Here is a 17,078-nt window from a genome sequence, read left to right on the forward strand (position 1 = left end):
CGGATGTTCTCCTGAGGGATCTCCTCCCAGACCTGGATTAAAGCAACTCCTGGACAGTCTGTGGTGCAACGTGGCGTTGGTGGATGGAACGAGACATGATGTCCCAGATGTGCTGGATTGGATTCAGGTCTGGGGAACGGGCAGGCCAGTCCATAGCATCAATGCCTTCATCATGCAGGAACTGCTGACACACTCCAGCCACATGAGGCCTAGCATTGTCATGCATCAGAAGGAACCCAGGGCCCACTGCACCAGCATATGGTCTTACAATGGGTCTGAGGATCTCATCCCGGTACCTAATGGCAGTCAGGGTACCTCTGGCTAGCACATGGAGGGCTGTGCGGCCCTCCAAAGAAATGCCTCCCCAGACCATCACTGACCCACCGCCAAACCGGTCACGCTGGAGGATGTTGCAGGCAGCAGAATGTTCTCCACGGCGTCTCCAGACTCTGTCACGTCTGTCACATGTGCTCAGTGTGAACCTGCTCTCATCCGTGAAGAGCACAGGGCGCCGATGGAGAAGCTGCCAATCTTGGTGTTCTCTGGCAAATGCCAATCGCTCTGCACGGTGTTGGGCTGTAAGCACAGGCCCCACTTGTGGACGTCGGGCCCTCATATCACCCTCATGGAGTCTGTTTCTGACAGTTTGAGCAGAAACATGCACATTAGTGGCCTGCTGGAGGTCATTTTGTAGGGCTCTGGTAGTGCTCCTCCTGTTCCTCCTTGCACAAAGGAGCAGATAGCGGTCCTGCTGCTGGGTTGTTGTCCTTCTACGGCCCCCTCCACATCTCCTGGTGTACTGGCCTGTCTCCTGGTATCTCCTCCGTGCTCTTGACACTGTGCTGACAGACACAGCAAACCTTCTTGCCACAGCGTGCATTGATGTGCCATCCTGGATGAGCTGCACTACCTGAGCAACTTCTGAGGGTTGTAGACACCTCATGCTACCTCTAGTGGTGAGAGCACTGGCAAAATGCAAAAGTGACCAAACATCAGCCAGAAAGGATGAGGACAGAGAAATGGTCTGTGGTCACCACCTGCAGAACCGTTCCTTTATAGGGTTGTCTTGATAATTGCCTCATTTCCACCTGTTGTCTGTTCCATCTGCACAACAGCAGGTGAAATAGATTCACAATCAGTGTTGCTTCCTCACTGGACAGGTTGATTTCCCAGAAGTGTGATTGACTTGGAGTTACATTATGTTGTTTAAGTGTTCCCTTTATTTTTTTGAGCAGTGCATTAATCAGGGCACTCAAAAAAATCTATCAAAATTACATTTTATCCGGTAAATTCCACTTATTCCACGTTCTGAAATCAACGATTGACGAGTCCAAAACAGGCACCTGTGGCAAAGCACAGGCTAATTTTATTTCCAAAACACTTAAATGATTAAAAACTAATTTTTACATTATCTTGTCTAAAATAATATGAAACTAAATGACATTGTTTGGACTTGGGCCGGTCGGAGTACAACTGTTAGGCTTTTCAGAAAGGCTCTGTACCACCAGATGGAGCCTTATGTATCCCTGATCTCAATCAATTGAATTCTCTCTGATTTTAGTGACAAGTGAAGTATAGAAAAAAAACAGACACCCCTCCCCAGATCTGAACACTGACACATCTTTCACACCCAAAGTGCAAGGTCACACAGAGCATTATATCCAGAGGAGAGTGAGAGGCAGTTCTCCCCGAGGTGCTGCTGTGATGTGAAAGGCTACATGAAGGAGATGATGTTTACAAAGTAAAATCCTCCAATGACAAGACATCCAAAGACGCACTGAGGACACACCGACTGAGCCAAAAAGAAGAAGGGTGAGTCGTTGCAGAGCAGAACGTACAGAATACTATATCCTGTGGTGTGTTAACAACATTCATACACATTATATTGCACCGACTGCTGACGGTTGTTCTGCGAGGTGCCAGCAGTGGTAAACGGAGTCTGATCCCTCACACTCCTACTCGGGTCAGAGTCCTGGATCGAGGCCAGCAGGGTTAGTGATCCTCTCCCTCTCCTCTCTCTCTCCTATCTCGCTCCTACTCCCTTCTTTTCCAACAAACGTCCTTCTTTTTTTTTTTTTTCCAGCTTTGAAAGACGATTAGGTTCAACAGACAAACATCAGACTTTATCTATCCGACTCTTGAGCTTCTGGTTTTAAACATTTTCTCATTAAAAGTTGGACTTCACCTCCTCCAGTTGGACTTCACTTCCTCCAGTTGGACTTCACCTCCTCCAGTTAGGTTTCTGTCCTTTCAAGTCCTGCGTTATTCTTTCCAGATTATTTGCAGCTTTTCACCATTTTTAATTTAGGTGTTTTTCACCCCGCTGACTGTGTTTCATTGCTTGTCAGGTTCAATGGCACTTGACGTGCTAAATTCACAAGTTAAAAACTCCCTAAGCGGGAGTGCATTTTTGGACCGGCGCTCCATAGAGGAGCAGGGACCTCCACCTCCAATCCGCAGCTACCTTTGTTTGACTATTTTCACTTGCTTTTGTCCTGCGTACCCGATCAACATTGTGGCCCTGATCTTCTCTATCATGGTAAGCAGGGACTATGCAGCTCTGACTAAACTGATGAGAGCTCATGAATGTATATCATCTTACAGTATGCATGAACTGTTGTTTAACATGAAGGAAATAATGAGTTGGAGAGAAAAGAAACATGTTCTGGTTTAAGGAGCTTTAAACACACCAGTTACAGAGCATTCTGGTGTGTTGAGCATTAATGTGTCGGACACCGAGATGTAACCCAGTCACACTCACACCTGCTCTAACCCATCAAACAAACATACTGGATTTTCCCTTTTGGAAAATCTAAATTATATTTCCATGTTGCATTTGGATGGATATAAAGAAAAACAGAATGTAACACTGTATTCGGTTTAATCAAAATCTTAAAGAAGGCATAATAAACATGAAATAAATGGGTTGAAAAGCTGCGTATGTCGCTTACACTTTCAAAAACTTGTCAAAACTTTTAAAGCAGAGCTGTAATATCTGTGGTTCTGGTCAAAGTCAGGTTCAGTAGGTTTGTCAGTGTCCAAAATTTTGAAGTAAAAATCTTAAAACGTCCTGACGGAGTGATTTCTTATTCCCAGTCTAGAAAAAGTTACGAGCAGGGCGACTACGACGGGTCCAGGCGACTGGGCAGGAACGCCCTCTATGTTGCTGTTGCCTCCATCATCATCGGCCTCCTCATCATCACCATCACCTGCATTGTTCATTTTACCGCAGTGAGTCCAGGGGTTGCTCAGTATGACCATGACGGTTACAAATGGGATTTCTTTTGCGTGGATAGAATGTCTCTAAATTGAATTTCACAGAAAATGTATATTGTAATATGTAACAAGGATTTGACGTACTCCCACAGCTACTTAAATTTGTGGTGCTTTTGAAAATCACGATGTCATTGTCAAAGTTAATCTGAGACCTCTGATTAGTGGTAGGAGCACATTAGACAAACATTGCTTTCTGTTGCAATAAGGGAGATTATTTTCAAACGTCACAGTTGAATGTTTATAATTATAAAGAGAGGAAACATGTCTGATATTTTTTTCATAATGTACGCCAGGCAACATATTTAGTGGCAGATCTGCAACTATGACATGAAACGCAGCACAGACGTGCAAGAGACTGCGAGTATAATCCATTTATGATATGGTGATTTTAATTGTGCATGGCAGATCTGTCTCTGTGGGTATCAACCACTACGTGTATCAAAAATATATGTCTTTAATGTGATTTAACGTATGACTCTGTGTTGCAGATGGATTTTTAGCACTGTGGGAGTGTAGATGGGGGGACACGAGACATAAGACTCTTGAACAGAAACCTCTGGATGTCTGGATGGGCTCAGCTGATTGGCTCACACCATCTGCCAATGAGAAGATCTGCACTCGGCTCACGTTTACTTTAACCAGTACGGCACTTTCTTATATGTTCCTTTTTATACAGACAATTAATGACTATAAAATCTACTGATTGCATACATTTTAGTACTTCGTATCACTGATGCTTTAAATTGAAGTGGCAGCTTTCTATAAGGGTTTTTGTTAAGACTTGAACGCTGTGAGACGTAATTTCACTGTTTTTAACTCCAAGTATTGATGGAACTAGAATGAAAACAATAAACTATGATCAGAATAACTACTTTATGCATAACTTAACAAATTCTGTTCACAGCATCCTTGATGAATGATATTTCAAAATAAAAATCAATGACAACTTTAATATTTGCTAATCCACTGATGTTATAGAGCTTTAATAAACATTTAGTGCTGACTTTGATAATTTGTGCTACATTTGTATCATAGTGAGTCTGTCAGTGGTGACAATAGCTTGTGAATTTTTTAGAGGTTTAGTTTTAATGGTCTTTAATTCTTATTAAGGAACTGAAATGCATTATTTAAAAAAAAAAATCCCTGCTGTACATTGAGCTTGTGTCTAAAAACTACTGTATAAATAAACCTTTCTTTGATTCCTGTTTACAAGTCACAAAGAATACCACTCTGTATGTGAAAACAGGGAGACTACAGTTTAATGTAATTTGTGCCTCAGAAGGGAACGTTTTTAAAGTGAGACTAAGTAAAGTTTATGCGGAGAAAAAACTAATTTTTCATTTTACAGATTAAATTGTTCAATTCAATACAGTCATGGGTTTTGCTGTTTTGCTGCCTTTGTCTCATGACCTGCATAGTTTATGGTGGCTAATGTGAATTTTAAGTCAGACTTTGGTTAGATGAAGTCATTTCAGTGACTTTGTGGCCCCTCTCCACCTAAAACATGTTGTTCCATCCCTTAAATGTGACTGCAGTGGTCGCTGTGATAGAAATATGTGAAAAGCTACTTCAAACAAGTGTCTTGGATTTTTCCTCTTTGGTATGAGACAGAAAACCTGTGTTACAAACTTGCTCATGTTAGAAAGATGCCGGCTGGCAGAAAGGGTGTAATGAATGTAAGAAGGGATTCTACTTCGCTGCATGATGGGAAATATAGCGTTTTTGGAGTTTGGGATTAAAAGTCCAAATGCTTTGGTCTTTGTTGCTTTAATTTTTTTTACTTTGTTTACCAAATCTGTCTCCTGCGAGTCCCAGAATTAAACTGCCCCATTAAGAACATGTTAAAATCTGTTTCAGCACTTCCCTGGCACTTGTTTGATTAAACGCATCTTGTTAATGACAGAACTATTCCTGCAGTCATGTTACTTGACTTGTGCAACCCTGTTTCCTGTGTGGATTGACGTGCCACGGCACGGCTCCAGACTGTCAAATTAAGCATCAAAGCTTTAATGTAAAAACTTAAACCAAAAGATCATATTACACGTGACTAAGATCTCTACACCTGTCGCTTATTAGACCCTCACACACCCTTTAAATTGTGTTTGAAATAAAGATGTAATGCACTATGTTGAGAGAATTCCTACAATTAGGGTCATTTACAGAAACAGACTGGTGCCTGTTTGAAATAGTTCACATAGAAATCTCGAGTCTTGAATTACAACCTGCCTCGCTGGGACATTTCCTTGTAGTTTGATATGTCATCGTATATCCCAAACTAAATATAGCAGGTTTCCCCTCCGTGTTGCGGACTGGCTAGTTCGTCACATGGTCAAACAAAACTGACCCTGTTACGAGGTGACCGAAAACATAAAAAATGTGACCTACAAGGTGGGAAGAAATAAAGTGATGAGTCAAACGGGTTCAAGCGGGGGGGCATCGATTTGTTTGTCCATTTCAGTTTCATCTCACGACTCATTTCAGTTTTCTGACCGCTGCTATTGAAAAACAACCTTTTCAGGCTGTTTTTCATATATTTCACAGCTCTCCAGGTAACAATGAGCTCTACAGACTCTGAGGACACACAAATGACACATACATGCTACACACAAAACAAAGATGTGCTGTTTGTGCCTGTACATTTGATAAGAAGTGTGTACCTTTTCTTTTCTCCCGTATGCAGGTGTAATTGAAAGCTGTTCCTCTGATGTTATAAGCCTGCTGCCAGGTTCCTGCAGTTTTTCGAAGGCTCTTAGACAAATCAGTTTGGGCAGTAATCTTGTACTATTATCTCCCATTACTTGAAAGAGAAATGCAGCGTGATTGTAGTGGCACCTCTTTGATGTCACACCAAAGCAAAAACTCCAGAGGACGAGATGAAAAATGAAATGAGCGCTGGGATTAGGCGACTTGAAAGCACTTGGTAAGATTATCAAGGGATCACGTTAGACTTTGTGACAGGAAACTGATTAAGGTACCGAGCAACCAAGAAAATTTCACACAAACAAATTCAACTAAAGCAGTTTCCATTCAGTTTTTCTTGCTACATCAAAAAGAGATTCTGACTCCCGTCTTCGTGAGACCGCTGCTTTTACTCTCCTGTACAACAACAGTGAATCAAACTGGTTTCCTGTTTGCATTCACAGCAAAAACTCCGCTGAAGCTGTGCTGTTGTGTTGCTAGCTGCACTATAAGCCAATAAATTTGGAGAGCTGGAGCACCATGACTCATATGAAGTGCTCATAAATAGACCACTCGAACAAGTTGCTTCCATTAGCAGCAGCTAGAGCCTCCATGTGTACATATCCCATGACGCATTCCTCATATCGAGCAGCAGTTTGATCCAGTTGGAATAAATGGAAAAGGAGACCTGTGAGAATCGTAAAGAGCAAGTAGAGAAAGAGAAACGTGCATTTAGGTACCTGATATCCAAGAAAGTAAAAGCCCCTAAAGATTCACAGTTTTTATACTGGAAATAAAATATTTATAATACCAAAGTTTATTTTTCAAATATATAACATTTAAGTCTTTAATTAAAGCTGCATTAAATGTAGTATAACATTTTTTACTACAGCTTCATTAATTCTCGTTTTTATCTTCTTCGAGGCAATGAAACAAACTACAGATTGAACTCTGACATATTATCACCTTAAAGCCGAGTAGGCAATACTTTCACATGACAATTTTGATTGTAATAACTAATTTTGACAATTGCATGTCACTAACAATATTTAATTGAAGGTTTCCATAAATAAAAATGAGTCTGTGAGCATGCCCGTCGCTTTGTTTCTAACTGGATGCAGCCTGAATCAATTAACCAATCAGAGTTAGCCTGTAGCCAGTCTGATTGGTTAATTGTAACTAGCCAATCACAGAAGTTCTACAAACAAGGCTCTTCTGGTTTCTACTGCTTTGGTCCTGCCTTCTTTTCATTAGGCTCAGCTGCACATTCAATTTCAATGTTGTTGTTTTTGTTTTAACTCCCGAGTCACACATAACCAGCCGAATAGAACGGATGTTAGCGTGGTAGTTTGTTAAAACATTTAATAAGCTATTCGTTGCACTTCAAGCCCAGCAAAGAGAGCGTGCATGCTTATTGCGTCATTTGGTGGGAGGGGCTAATCAGAGTGATACGAGGCAGAAGAGAGTATGTTCAACTTGGTTACTGAATTGAACGCTATCGCAATTTGATCAGTTTACGCATTCAGCAGTTATGGTGCAACGTCAGTGTAATTTTGTCATGTTTTTTTGGCAAACTGCTGTAGCCCATCATTCACTCTTCTTTAAGATCAGTTTTTGGTCTATTTTTAATTGATTTCTTTAGCAGTGAAATGCTCCACTGTGTTCACCAGGTAGTCACTAAGATTGTCTGCAAGCGGTTTGATGCAGACAGGCAGAGTACTTTGGATTTTACTATTTATATCACTGTCTGTGTCTGGATATGATGATGCTGACAGCTTTGAGAGGAAACCCAAACAGTAAAGTTGTGGGCCTGAAAGATGCAAAAATACTCCGCAGAGCTGAGTGGAGCTGCAGCGTTGGATGATAATTTACTTTTCCCCACTGCAAGTGACTCAGTTCCCTTAGTTGTTGAGGTTAACGATGATATAACCAATCATTTTATATTATGATAGATCAAACAACTGAGGTATCTCTAGAGTGTTGTTGTAGCTCAACAGTCATATATCCGTATCTTTAACAATGCCGAGTACTAATTATTACAGACGCTAATCGATGTTTAGCAGGATGGTTGTCGAGAGATGATTATCGTGTTTTGTAAAAGAACCCCATACGTGTTGGTGTGGTTGTGCTTATGAAATGGTGCTGTAAATTTTTTTCGAGTCACACGGAATCAAAAGTTTTATCCTCGATTTTGATCATCTATATATATTTATATTTTTGGCATATTTTATTTTCACTTTATTTTGTAAATGTGGTCAAAAACTGGGTCATGCACAGGTTTGTACTTTGATAACAGGTTGCTGCCATTTACCACGTAGGAATGTAGGGCTCACGTAGGGCCCACGTAGGGCTCCGAAAGTCTGAGTTCACAACGAAAAGCTGTCATAAAACACGAGACTTTCTGAGATGTAAAATGAAAAAGAAATATTTCAGATTCTGCACAATTAGATCCGAACTCAAACTGAAGCAAAAGCGTGGCTCCGCTTTTTAACTACTTTAAACAAAAGGTGAGATTTCCTTGAGTTGTATCTCTTGCATTGACACAGCATTTAAAATTTCAACTACACGTCTGGAGGCTTGTTCACATAAATCAAAGCACAATCAAGTTGACCAAAGGTGATCGTACAAGCATCAGGTGATCAATGCGTCGAGCTTCGTTCACGGAGAGAAAAGCAACTTCGTCACAGATACAGAATTTGCTAAATATAGAACGCAAAACAACAAAAGTGAAAGAAAGCACTTGCAGCATTTCACAGCTGATGATGGGGAAAAAAAGTCAATTACTGAAGAATCCAAGTTAGACATGAGCTGCAGAAACAGAAGGGTGGATGTAAGGAGATAAACAGAGGAGAGGGTGAAACCACAGCGGATCAAACCCAAAGCAAATGTTTTCAGGGGTTAGGACTCAAATGTACAACCAGAAACAAAAACTCATAAATCAAAGAAAGGAACAATTCAAATGCTCAGCCAATACGGTCCAGAAGCAGGTAGTCAAGAAAACACGCAGAGGTACCGGAGTGAAAGTCAAAAACAGTCCACAAGGCAAACATGAGGTCAAAACACCAAAAACTTACTGAACATGAGAAGACGACAGGCTTGACAGGCTTGGACACGACGGTGACTCAACAACGAGGATCTGAGGATGAAACCGAGGTGGAAGGGAGCGAGTGGACTTTATCCACAGGAGGGCAGCGACATAATTAGACACAGGTGGAAACAACCAGGGCGGGAAGACAATCACAAACGAGGGCAGGAAGTAACTATGCCAGAAACAAGACACAAGGTGAGTTACCAAAATAAAACAGGAAATGAACATAAAAACATTAAAGGACAGAGAGACATAACCGAATGATGAGGAAAACACAGAAAGACGACTAAACAATGAGAACAGGTTGAAACTGAACAACGAGGATGAACTGTTTTGCGACTCTCCAGTTGGACACCTGCACTGAATTGGCTCTCAACGGAGGAGAAGTAGCCCTCTGTTCCTCAGAGACATGCTCCACCCTCAGTGGGAACTGGAGAAGGATTCATACTGCAGCAGGATAATGAGCCTAAACACGTCGAAGCTTTACACTCAGACTGCCAGTCCAAATCCGGTTTTTGTCATGTCCAGATTGTATCTGGATTGATTTTTGAAAGTCTGAACAGCAAAAAAAACAAAAAACACATGAAATGGGATTTTTCCAATCTGGATCCAAACCACATTTGAAGGTGGTTTAAAATGCGATTCCAATTGGATTTCTGCCAATGCCTCTCAAGTCCGGACGCTTCCTGGTGTCATTCGCAACGTGACTCACGGTGTCATTTTCAGAGAGCGCTGGCAGAGCGCTTTCACAAAGTGTAGATTTTCGCGCTGCAGAGGACAACGATCAATGGTCCACGGACAGAAGCCAAAATAAACTGTCTGCTGCCACTTCCGTGCCGGCAGCTTCTGTGAAAGCCGTGTCACCAGCATAGCTGCGCGTCATTCGTTACCACAGCAACCCATGCAGATGGGCTGGTGATGTCTGGATCAGTCTCGACTAACCAAATCAGATCTGTTCACTGTTCGCAAGTAACAGTATGGTACAGTAATCTATCCGAAAGATCTGATTTGAGAAAAAAATCCAATTAGCCTGAAGTCTGAACACAGCTTTTGAAATCATCACATCATGCTGGTAGAACAAGGGTCATTGAGTTTGAACAAACTTGTTGAGTTCATGCAGCTTGAGTAGCAAAAAGATCTAAAAGGTCTAAAATTCATAGTCATTTTTCAGAGATTTTACCTTTCGATCACATCGTTGAGCTGATATATGTAATCATTTGTAATCCAAAATTGTGTATTAAATTAGACAAATGGAAAAAGAAGTATACAAATAGAAGTTTCTTCAGTCGTGGTCTGACTTTAGACCCGACTGTATGTAGCGTACTGGAGTTCTGGCACTTTAAAAAAAAAAAATATATATTTTTTTTTATCAGTTTTGATCATAATTAACGGATCAACTGTGTGTTCAGTAAAATGACTCCTGAATATTTTTTACATAGACACAATAAATTAAATTTATGAAGCAAATGAGCAAACTACAAACACCTGTCAGCGAACCAATAAAAATAAACTGCCACTGTTCAAAGTGTTAGCTTTTAAAGATATGATTAAACTATTTGATCGTGTCATAAGAAATGGTTGTTTTTTATCTCACTGGTATTTAGCTGTGTACATGTGAGCTGGACTGAGCATGCTCAACTGTCATGTATCCCTGCTTATCTATTATACTTTGCACTGAAGCTAATTACAGTTTGACATCTACTTTATTGAATTCAAAAGTGCATCCGCTGTGAAAAGTTTGATTGATTTGTGATGCTTTTGTTTGTGTGAATCACACGTCCTGCAGCTGTTTTTTTCTTTATTTTTAAATAAATTATGCTTATTAACTTTACGTGCGTTGGTGTGTTTCAGCTGGATTATTTGTTTCCAGCAGCTCCTGGTATTTGCATGATAGTGATGTAGTTTGTGTTCAAAGAGATTACAAACACAGCATTGTAGAAACAACCACGCTAGTAGCAGCGTGGTTACATAATGGAGTAAGACTGAAAATAAGATTTGAGTTAAGATGTCACTAAAGATGAAGAAGTAATGTATACAGTGCACACATGGAACATATCATAAGAAAGAAAAGGACAGTACATTTCAAAATAAAGTACTAAATATATGCACATCAAATTTAGTGCCTTATCATGACTGACCATTTTAAAATATGTTTAAGAAACTATTTATTTATTTAGCAACTGCACAGAAAAAAAAGATGTGGAGAAGCCTCAGTTAAGCACAGAGAGAAAGAGAGAACATTATGTAACCTCGTCTCCACTGAACAGGTTAAATAACATTGGTAGCAGAGAACATTGCTATTCTCTGTTCTTCTTATTACCAACAATCAGAAACACTGACAAAAGAAATTTCAAAGCTCAGGGACAATATTTTTTGATGTTTAAAAGAAGAAAAGCAAGATCATAACTGATGTGTGAATTAGGAACGAGTCTCTCTGGCTGAATGTTTATAGCACACTGAACAGTCTGATAGCTTCAAAACAAATTAAATCAAAGTTCTATTTACATCAGCCTTTCATCCGATTATAATTTGTTCAGGCTTATGATCTGTAGTTGACTGGTTACTCCTCAATATATTTATTGTTTCTGTCAGCCAAACACCACCCTGTTCTGTAACTTACCACAGTGAAGAGTAAACAGTAAAATGAGGTTTTTGCCTGTTTCACCTGCACCTGTAACATCCCTAATCCTCATATCTTCTCAGACAGCACAGGGCTTTGGTTTAAATCTAGAATAAATCTATCACACTTGGATTATATCTGTAACATACTTTTTATTGACACTGGTAACTTCAAACTTGGAACAACTTCAACAAGAACAAAATCCCGCAACAAAGATTACTTTGACTAAATTTAGTGCCGGGACCACAGTCTCTCCGTGTATCAGTTCTGAGAGGGTTTACGAACTACACACTTCACAAATGCTGCAACACTAATTGTTTCCCCTCTTTGCTTTGTCAGATGCCTTTCAGTCTTCTGTGCTACAGCAGTTCATGTGATCGTATTACTCGCTGGAAGTTGGACCACAGTGATGACTCTGCAGCAGACTTAGATTATAGTATTGATCTAAGAAGCTTAAGAGTAGGGCCTTATGCCCTGACTTGAAAATTTAAGCACACACATCCTAGTTTTCCTATCTGAGAGCTTGCAACAATACCAATGCACCATTTAAAAATCTCCCGTTATGTGATAAAAACCACTGCTACCCATGAGTTTCAGAAATATCTAACACGGGGCGCCACAACACTCGAGAGGGTACATCATTAGTGGGATCCAAGGAGACAGGGTGAAGCTGGAGAAAAATGGAAGCAGCACAAAAGACAGAACAAAAACAATAGCAGGAAGAGGAAAAGTTCTGATTGTGGAAGTTGTATAAACTTGTTTTGTGCCGTATGCCATTAGTAACAAATACCATCTCTTCCATCGAGTCTTAATTTGGGTTCTTCTCATAATAGCCTCTGTTTGAGCAGCTAAAATGATTTGTTTATCCAAACTCTGCACTGCGATGCGAGGCAGAAGTCATCGTTCCGTCTGACAGGCAGCTTTGCTTGTTCTCCGTAACAACGTCCACACCCCCTCCTCCTGTCTGCAGCAGGAGCCGTGTAATTACATCCAAAGCGTTCCCCTCTCCCCCTACGCTTGATATCACTGCTGACATCCACCAGCACAGACCCTCCTATCTCGCTCTCTCTCTCGCTCTCCCTGCATCTCTGCTATTACACAGCTCTCTCGCTGGCAGTGTGCAGTCCTGCCTCGTCTTCAGTCATGTGTGTAGTGCAGCAGTGCAGCGGAGCAGATGGAGACGGAGAGGAAGACGGGGAGACAGAAGCAGAGATGAGAGAAGAAGAGAGAGCGTGGTAGACAGCTGAAGAGCGAACTGTTATCCATGTGAGGAGAAAAAGCCAGAGGAAGATTACACCGGGATATTTATTCAAAGAACAAACTGTTGGCTAAGTCTGTCGGGTAAGTGTGCAACTTATGTTTTGACATGTAACAGCTGAGTATTATATCAAAAAAGAAAAAAAAAAGAAAATCTTAACATCTTAGTGATGTGAAGTTGTTACTAAAATGATGTTTTTCAACAGTAGTGGAAGCAATGTGCACTTTGTAAAATGTGACATAATCAGTTAAGCCTTAATGCACAGGGGAGATGTGCAGCATCTTTCTTATTCACTGAACAGTAAAAAAAAAGAAAGAACAGGGGCTTGTCTCCACCTGAGGCTGCACCAAAGCCCTGATCAGATCCACCTGTCACATACAGAGGTCTCCTCTTACAGTTGTGGGGGTTGAAGCTGACTGAGGCAGGGGGATCTGTTTAACAGATGAGGCTGATTGATAACAGGTGAGTGTGTCTGTGTGTGATGGTGCTGTCACTTACATGCAGATGTTGCTGTCTGGGTCTTTTTGTCTTTTTTCTTAAAGCTGCCAGGGTTTACCAACAGTTAGGTGGAGCCGGTGTGTGTGAAAGTGGTGTGTAAGCTTGACTGATGGGAAGAGACTCTGGGTTCACCTGATTAAAGTAAATAATTCAATTTGGGTTAGATCTCTGTGATTTACCGGGTTTATAGAGGTGTTTTTCTGGCGGGTGTGCGAATGCACTCGTGCTATTTAGCACTTAATGCGAAGAAAAGATGTGGACAAACCGTTGGCTTAAATGAGAAGATCAATGACAACGCTAAAAGTGGTGCATTACATTCGACATGACTGAACTAAGATGACCAACATGTTGCCTTTTTATGGCATTAACGCTGAGAGTAAACAAATGAAATAGCAAGTATTTCAGTGTTTAATATGTAAGCTTATGTCTTTATTGTATGAAGAAGACTGCTGTTAGTTTTTACTAAATATGTCTCAAAAACATAAAATGAATAGATCCATTCACAAATAAACTAGTGCTTCTCTGATGTTGTTTGGATATGTTTCTGATTTGAAAATAATGCAGGTCCATTAGCATTCTTCAGGAAAAACCTCCTCAGTCACTGCAATGTAAGTTTATTTCTTTGCATTCACATGACTAAGTGCTTATCCGATTTATTGATATGCTAATTTCCCAAAAGGGAAAATAATGGAAGTGTAGTTCCCTGAATTGTGCATCACATTAGCATACGCCCGGCCTAAATGAGAGATGTTAATTTGAAGGATTATGAAGAAAGATGAGTATCAAGTATACGTGGGTGGAAGAGTGGAATAGTACATGAATACCAAATGTCTGATTTTGGAGAATGAAAGTGCACAGTTCTTGGTACGGTTATCCTTTTAATGTGTAGAACACTTATAGTTCACTATGGTGCAAAAACTTAACGGGATTGATAGAAATCCTTTATAAGTGGTTGTGTTAGAGGCAAGAATTAATCAGAGCAAAGAGCTTATCGCTTCATAAACAGCGCATGCTGACAGCTGTGGTAAAGGAACAAATCAGCACCTTTTGAAATCAAAGCTTTTTCTTATGTGTAACATGCAAAGTTGTATGTGCAAAAAAGACAGCCGCCTGTGAATACTGACGGATTACAAGACTGTTTCCCCAAAAAGTTGGGACACTGTAAAATGTAACTAAAAACAGAATGTGATGATTTGCAAATCATGCAAACCCATACTTAGTTGCTGAAACAGAGAAATTGTATTGTTCTGAGTAAGACATATGCTTATTTAAAATTTGATGCCAGCAACACGTTTCAAACAAGTTGGAACAGGTGCAACAAAAGTTCCTGGTGGAACTTCTAACAAATTAGGTTAATTGGTAATGACTGGTCATGAAAGGAACATCCGAGAAAGGCAGGGTCTCTCAGCAGTGAAGATGGGGAGGAGTTCACCACTCTGTGAAAGACTGCAAAATAGTGCATAAATCTAAGAATAATGCTCATGAACGTAAAATTGTAAAAAAAAACAACAACCAAAAAAACACGGGGAATTCATCCTCTACTGCAATATCATTAAAATATTTAGATAATCTGGAGAAATCTTTGTACTCAAGGGAGAAGACCAAAAAACAATATTGGATGGCTGTTTATTTTGCATGAACTGGGGAACACTTCAGAAAACCACTTTTTGTTAACACAGTATGTCGCTGCATTCACAAACGCGGGTCAAAAGGATAATGCAAAGAAGAAACCACCCGCCTGCGGGCCATCGGAGCTTTACCAGCACCCACCTTCTGTCAACAAAGTTAATGTATAAACTCATGTAAGATGTCTATGGAAAGCTAAGACTCTCGTGATTCGACTGGTAGAAACCATTTTAAGATCCTATAACAACAGCAGGTACAGTAAACAGCTTTGTCAGATCACTACTAAACAAACAATTATAGTATTGAAGAAACTCACCAATACAGCTTCAGAGTCCCACATTGACCAGCAAAGGTTCAGTAAATCCAATCCAGCAAAGTATTTAGTCCAAAAAGCATAAATATATCCATAATACACACGATTGGCCGTGTGTGTTTGGAATTACACCTGTGAGTTCATAAACCTGCACAGATTGTCCTCAAACATGAGATATCCTGGCACAAAGCCAGCTCTGCCGTCGTCTGAATCAAACAAACGTAACTTGTCCGACACCGTTTGATTGAAACCTCAATGAGCCAATAGGACATTTCTAAATCCTGTCTCTAGCCTACAGAAGCCAAACGGAGTGCATGTGGAGATAAAGTGCCCTCCTCTCTTCTGTGTTTTACAACTGCGGCCAATTGCAAGCTACGTTGGCGATGATTGAGGCTTTGTATAGCCAATGAGATTCTGTTCTCGACTAGGTCAGACTTTATACTGTAACCCCAATGTGTTGTCCAGCTAATACCTCAGTCATTGACAGGCACTGCCCGAGCTCATTTAAGATGGATGCCGTGTTCTCCGGGCTAAAGAGGAGGGGGACCATCCAGCTTGCTATCAACACAGTTCAAAAGCCAAAATCCGTGATGGTATGAGGGTGCATTAGTGCACATGGCATGGGTAGCTCTCATATCTAGGAAGGCATCATTGATGCTGAACGATATATACGGGTTTTGGTGCAACATATGCTGCCATCCAGATGTCCATTTCAGGGAAGGCCTTGCTTTTTTCCTTCCAGGAAAACAAAGCCAAACCACATTCTGCACATATTACAATAGCATGGCTCCGTAGTAGAAGTCCAGGGGCTAAACTAGCCGGCCTACAAACAAAATCTGTCGCCCACTGAAAATATTCCGCCCATTGTGAAACAAAAAAATACAACAAAGGAGACCCTCAACTGTTTGAAAGCTTGAATCCTATATCAGACCAGAATGATACAACATTTCACTGTCAAAAGCAGCTGGTCTCCTTAGTTTCCAAATGTTTATAGAGTGTTGGTAAAAGAGGTGAGGCAACACAGTGGTGAACGTGCTCCTGTATGTGGGGTAAAGGTCCCGTAAGGAGTCCCCAACTTCATGAACTAACAGTCTAAGAAGAGTTTGGATTATACTTAGACTGGAAAAAAGCCTGGCCGACTCTGTTAAGCAAAATCAGAAAGGACACGTTCACGTCCTTATCTAGAGGAATGTGTTCAGGCACAGATGTTTAGGAACCGGGCATCGCCACATGTCGTGATCTCTCGCCTCGATCGAGATGCTGCCAATAAACATCACTGCATTGGCATCCAAAATTGGTCTCCTCATATTTCTTCACTTCGTCTCCACGATTTCCTCCTCACTGACTTTTTTGAAATGTGTCGCTGGCATCAAATTCAAAATGAGCATATATTTTCCAAAAAAACAATAAAATGAATCAGTTTCAACATCTATTATTGTCATTGTTTAATTTTCCATTAAATATAGGCTTACACTTTTTTTTTGCCAATCATCACATTTTACATTTTACACAGCGTCTAGACTTTTTAATGAAAAGGGTTGTATTTTACAGCAGCCCAACGGGATGTGTAAAATTTAACTAAATTAGCCACCGGGGATTTTGTGTATGTAATTGGGCTTTGAAAATGCACATTACTTCGAATAGAACGCAAATACAAACGGAGCATATGATGTATATGCTGCCTTCGGCCAGCTGCATCGTCACTCAACTGGAAGGGTAA

The 17,078-nt window shown here is 40.6% G+C and overlaps 1 protein-coding gene across 2 annotated transcripts; it reads left to right on the plus strand.

Annotated features, from left to right (window-relative positions):
- Positions 1-2,015: 2,015 nt before the first annotated feature.
- LOC138628692 (transmembrane protein 233-like) lies at positions 2,016-5,031 on the plus strand. Of its 2 annotated transcripts, none has more exons than XM_069711881.1 (4): positions 2,016-2,238; positions 2,349-2,539; positions 3,097-3,231; positions 3,765-5,031. In XM_069711881.1, the coding sequence occupies exons 2-4, from the start codon at positions 2,354-2,356 to the stop codon at positions 3,774-3,776; spliced, it is 333 nt and encodes a 110-aa protein (XP_069567982.1). In that variant the 5' UTR covers positions 2,016-2,238; positions 2,349-2,353; the 3' UTR covers positions 3,777-5,031. The 2 variants fall into 2 exon arrangements, with proteins under 2 accessions (XP_069567982.1, XP_069567973.1); XM_069711872.1 differs by having other exon boundaries at positions 2,016-2,233.
- The last annotated feature ends 12,047 nt before the right edge of the window (positions 5,032-17,078 follow it).

Source organism: Brachyistius frenatus, unplaced genomic scaffold (assembly GCF_029030835.1).
Source record: "Brachyistius frenatus isolate BFR_SWC_R1_liver_20210118 unplaced genomic scaffold, ASM2903083v1 Contig_4, whole genome shotgun sequence".
Lineage (NCBI taxonomy): Eukaryota > Metazoa > Chordata > Actinopteri > Embiotocidae > Brachyistius > Brachyistius frenatus.

What these genes read in the sequence shown, in the direction of transcription:
- LOC138628692 (XM_069711881.1), top strand. Translation starts at nt 2,354, where the DNA reads ATGGCACTTGACGTGCTAAATTCACAAGTTAAAAACTCCCTAAGCGGG. An exon ending in CCCTGATCTTCTCTATCATG is followed by an intron (nt 2,540 to 3,096) that starts GTAAGCAGGGAC and finishes TCTTATTCCCAG; the next exon opens with TCTAGAAAAAGTTACGAGCA.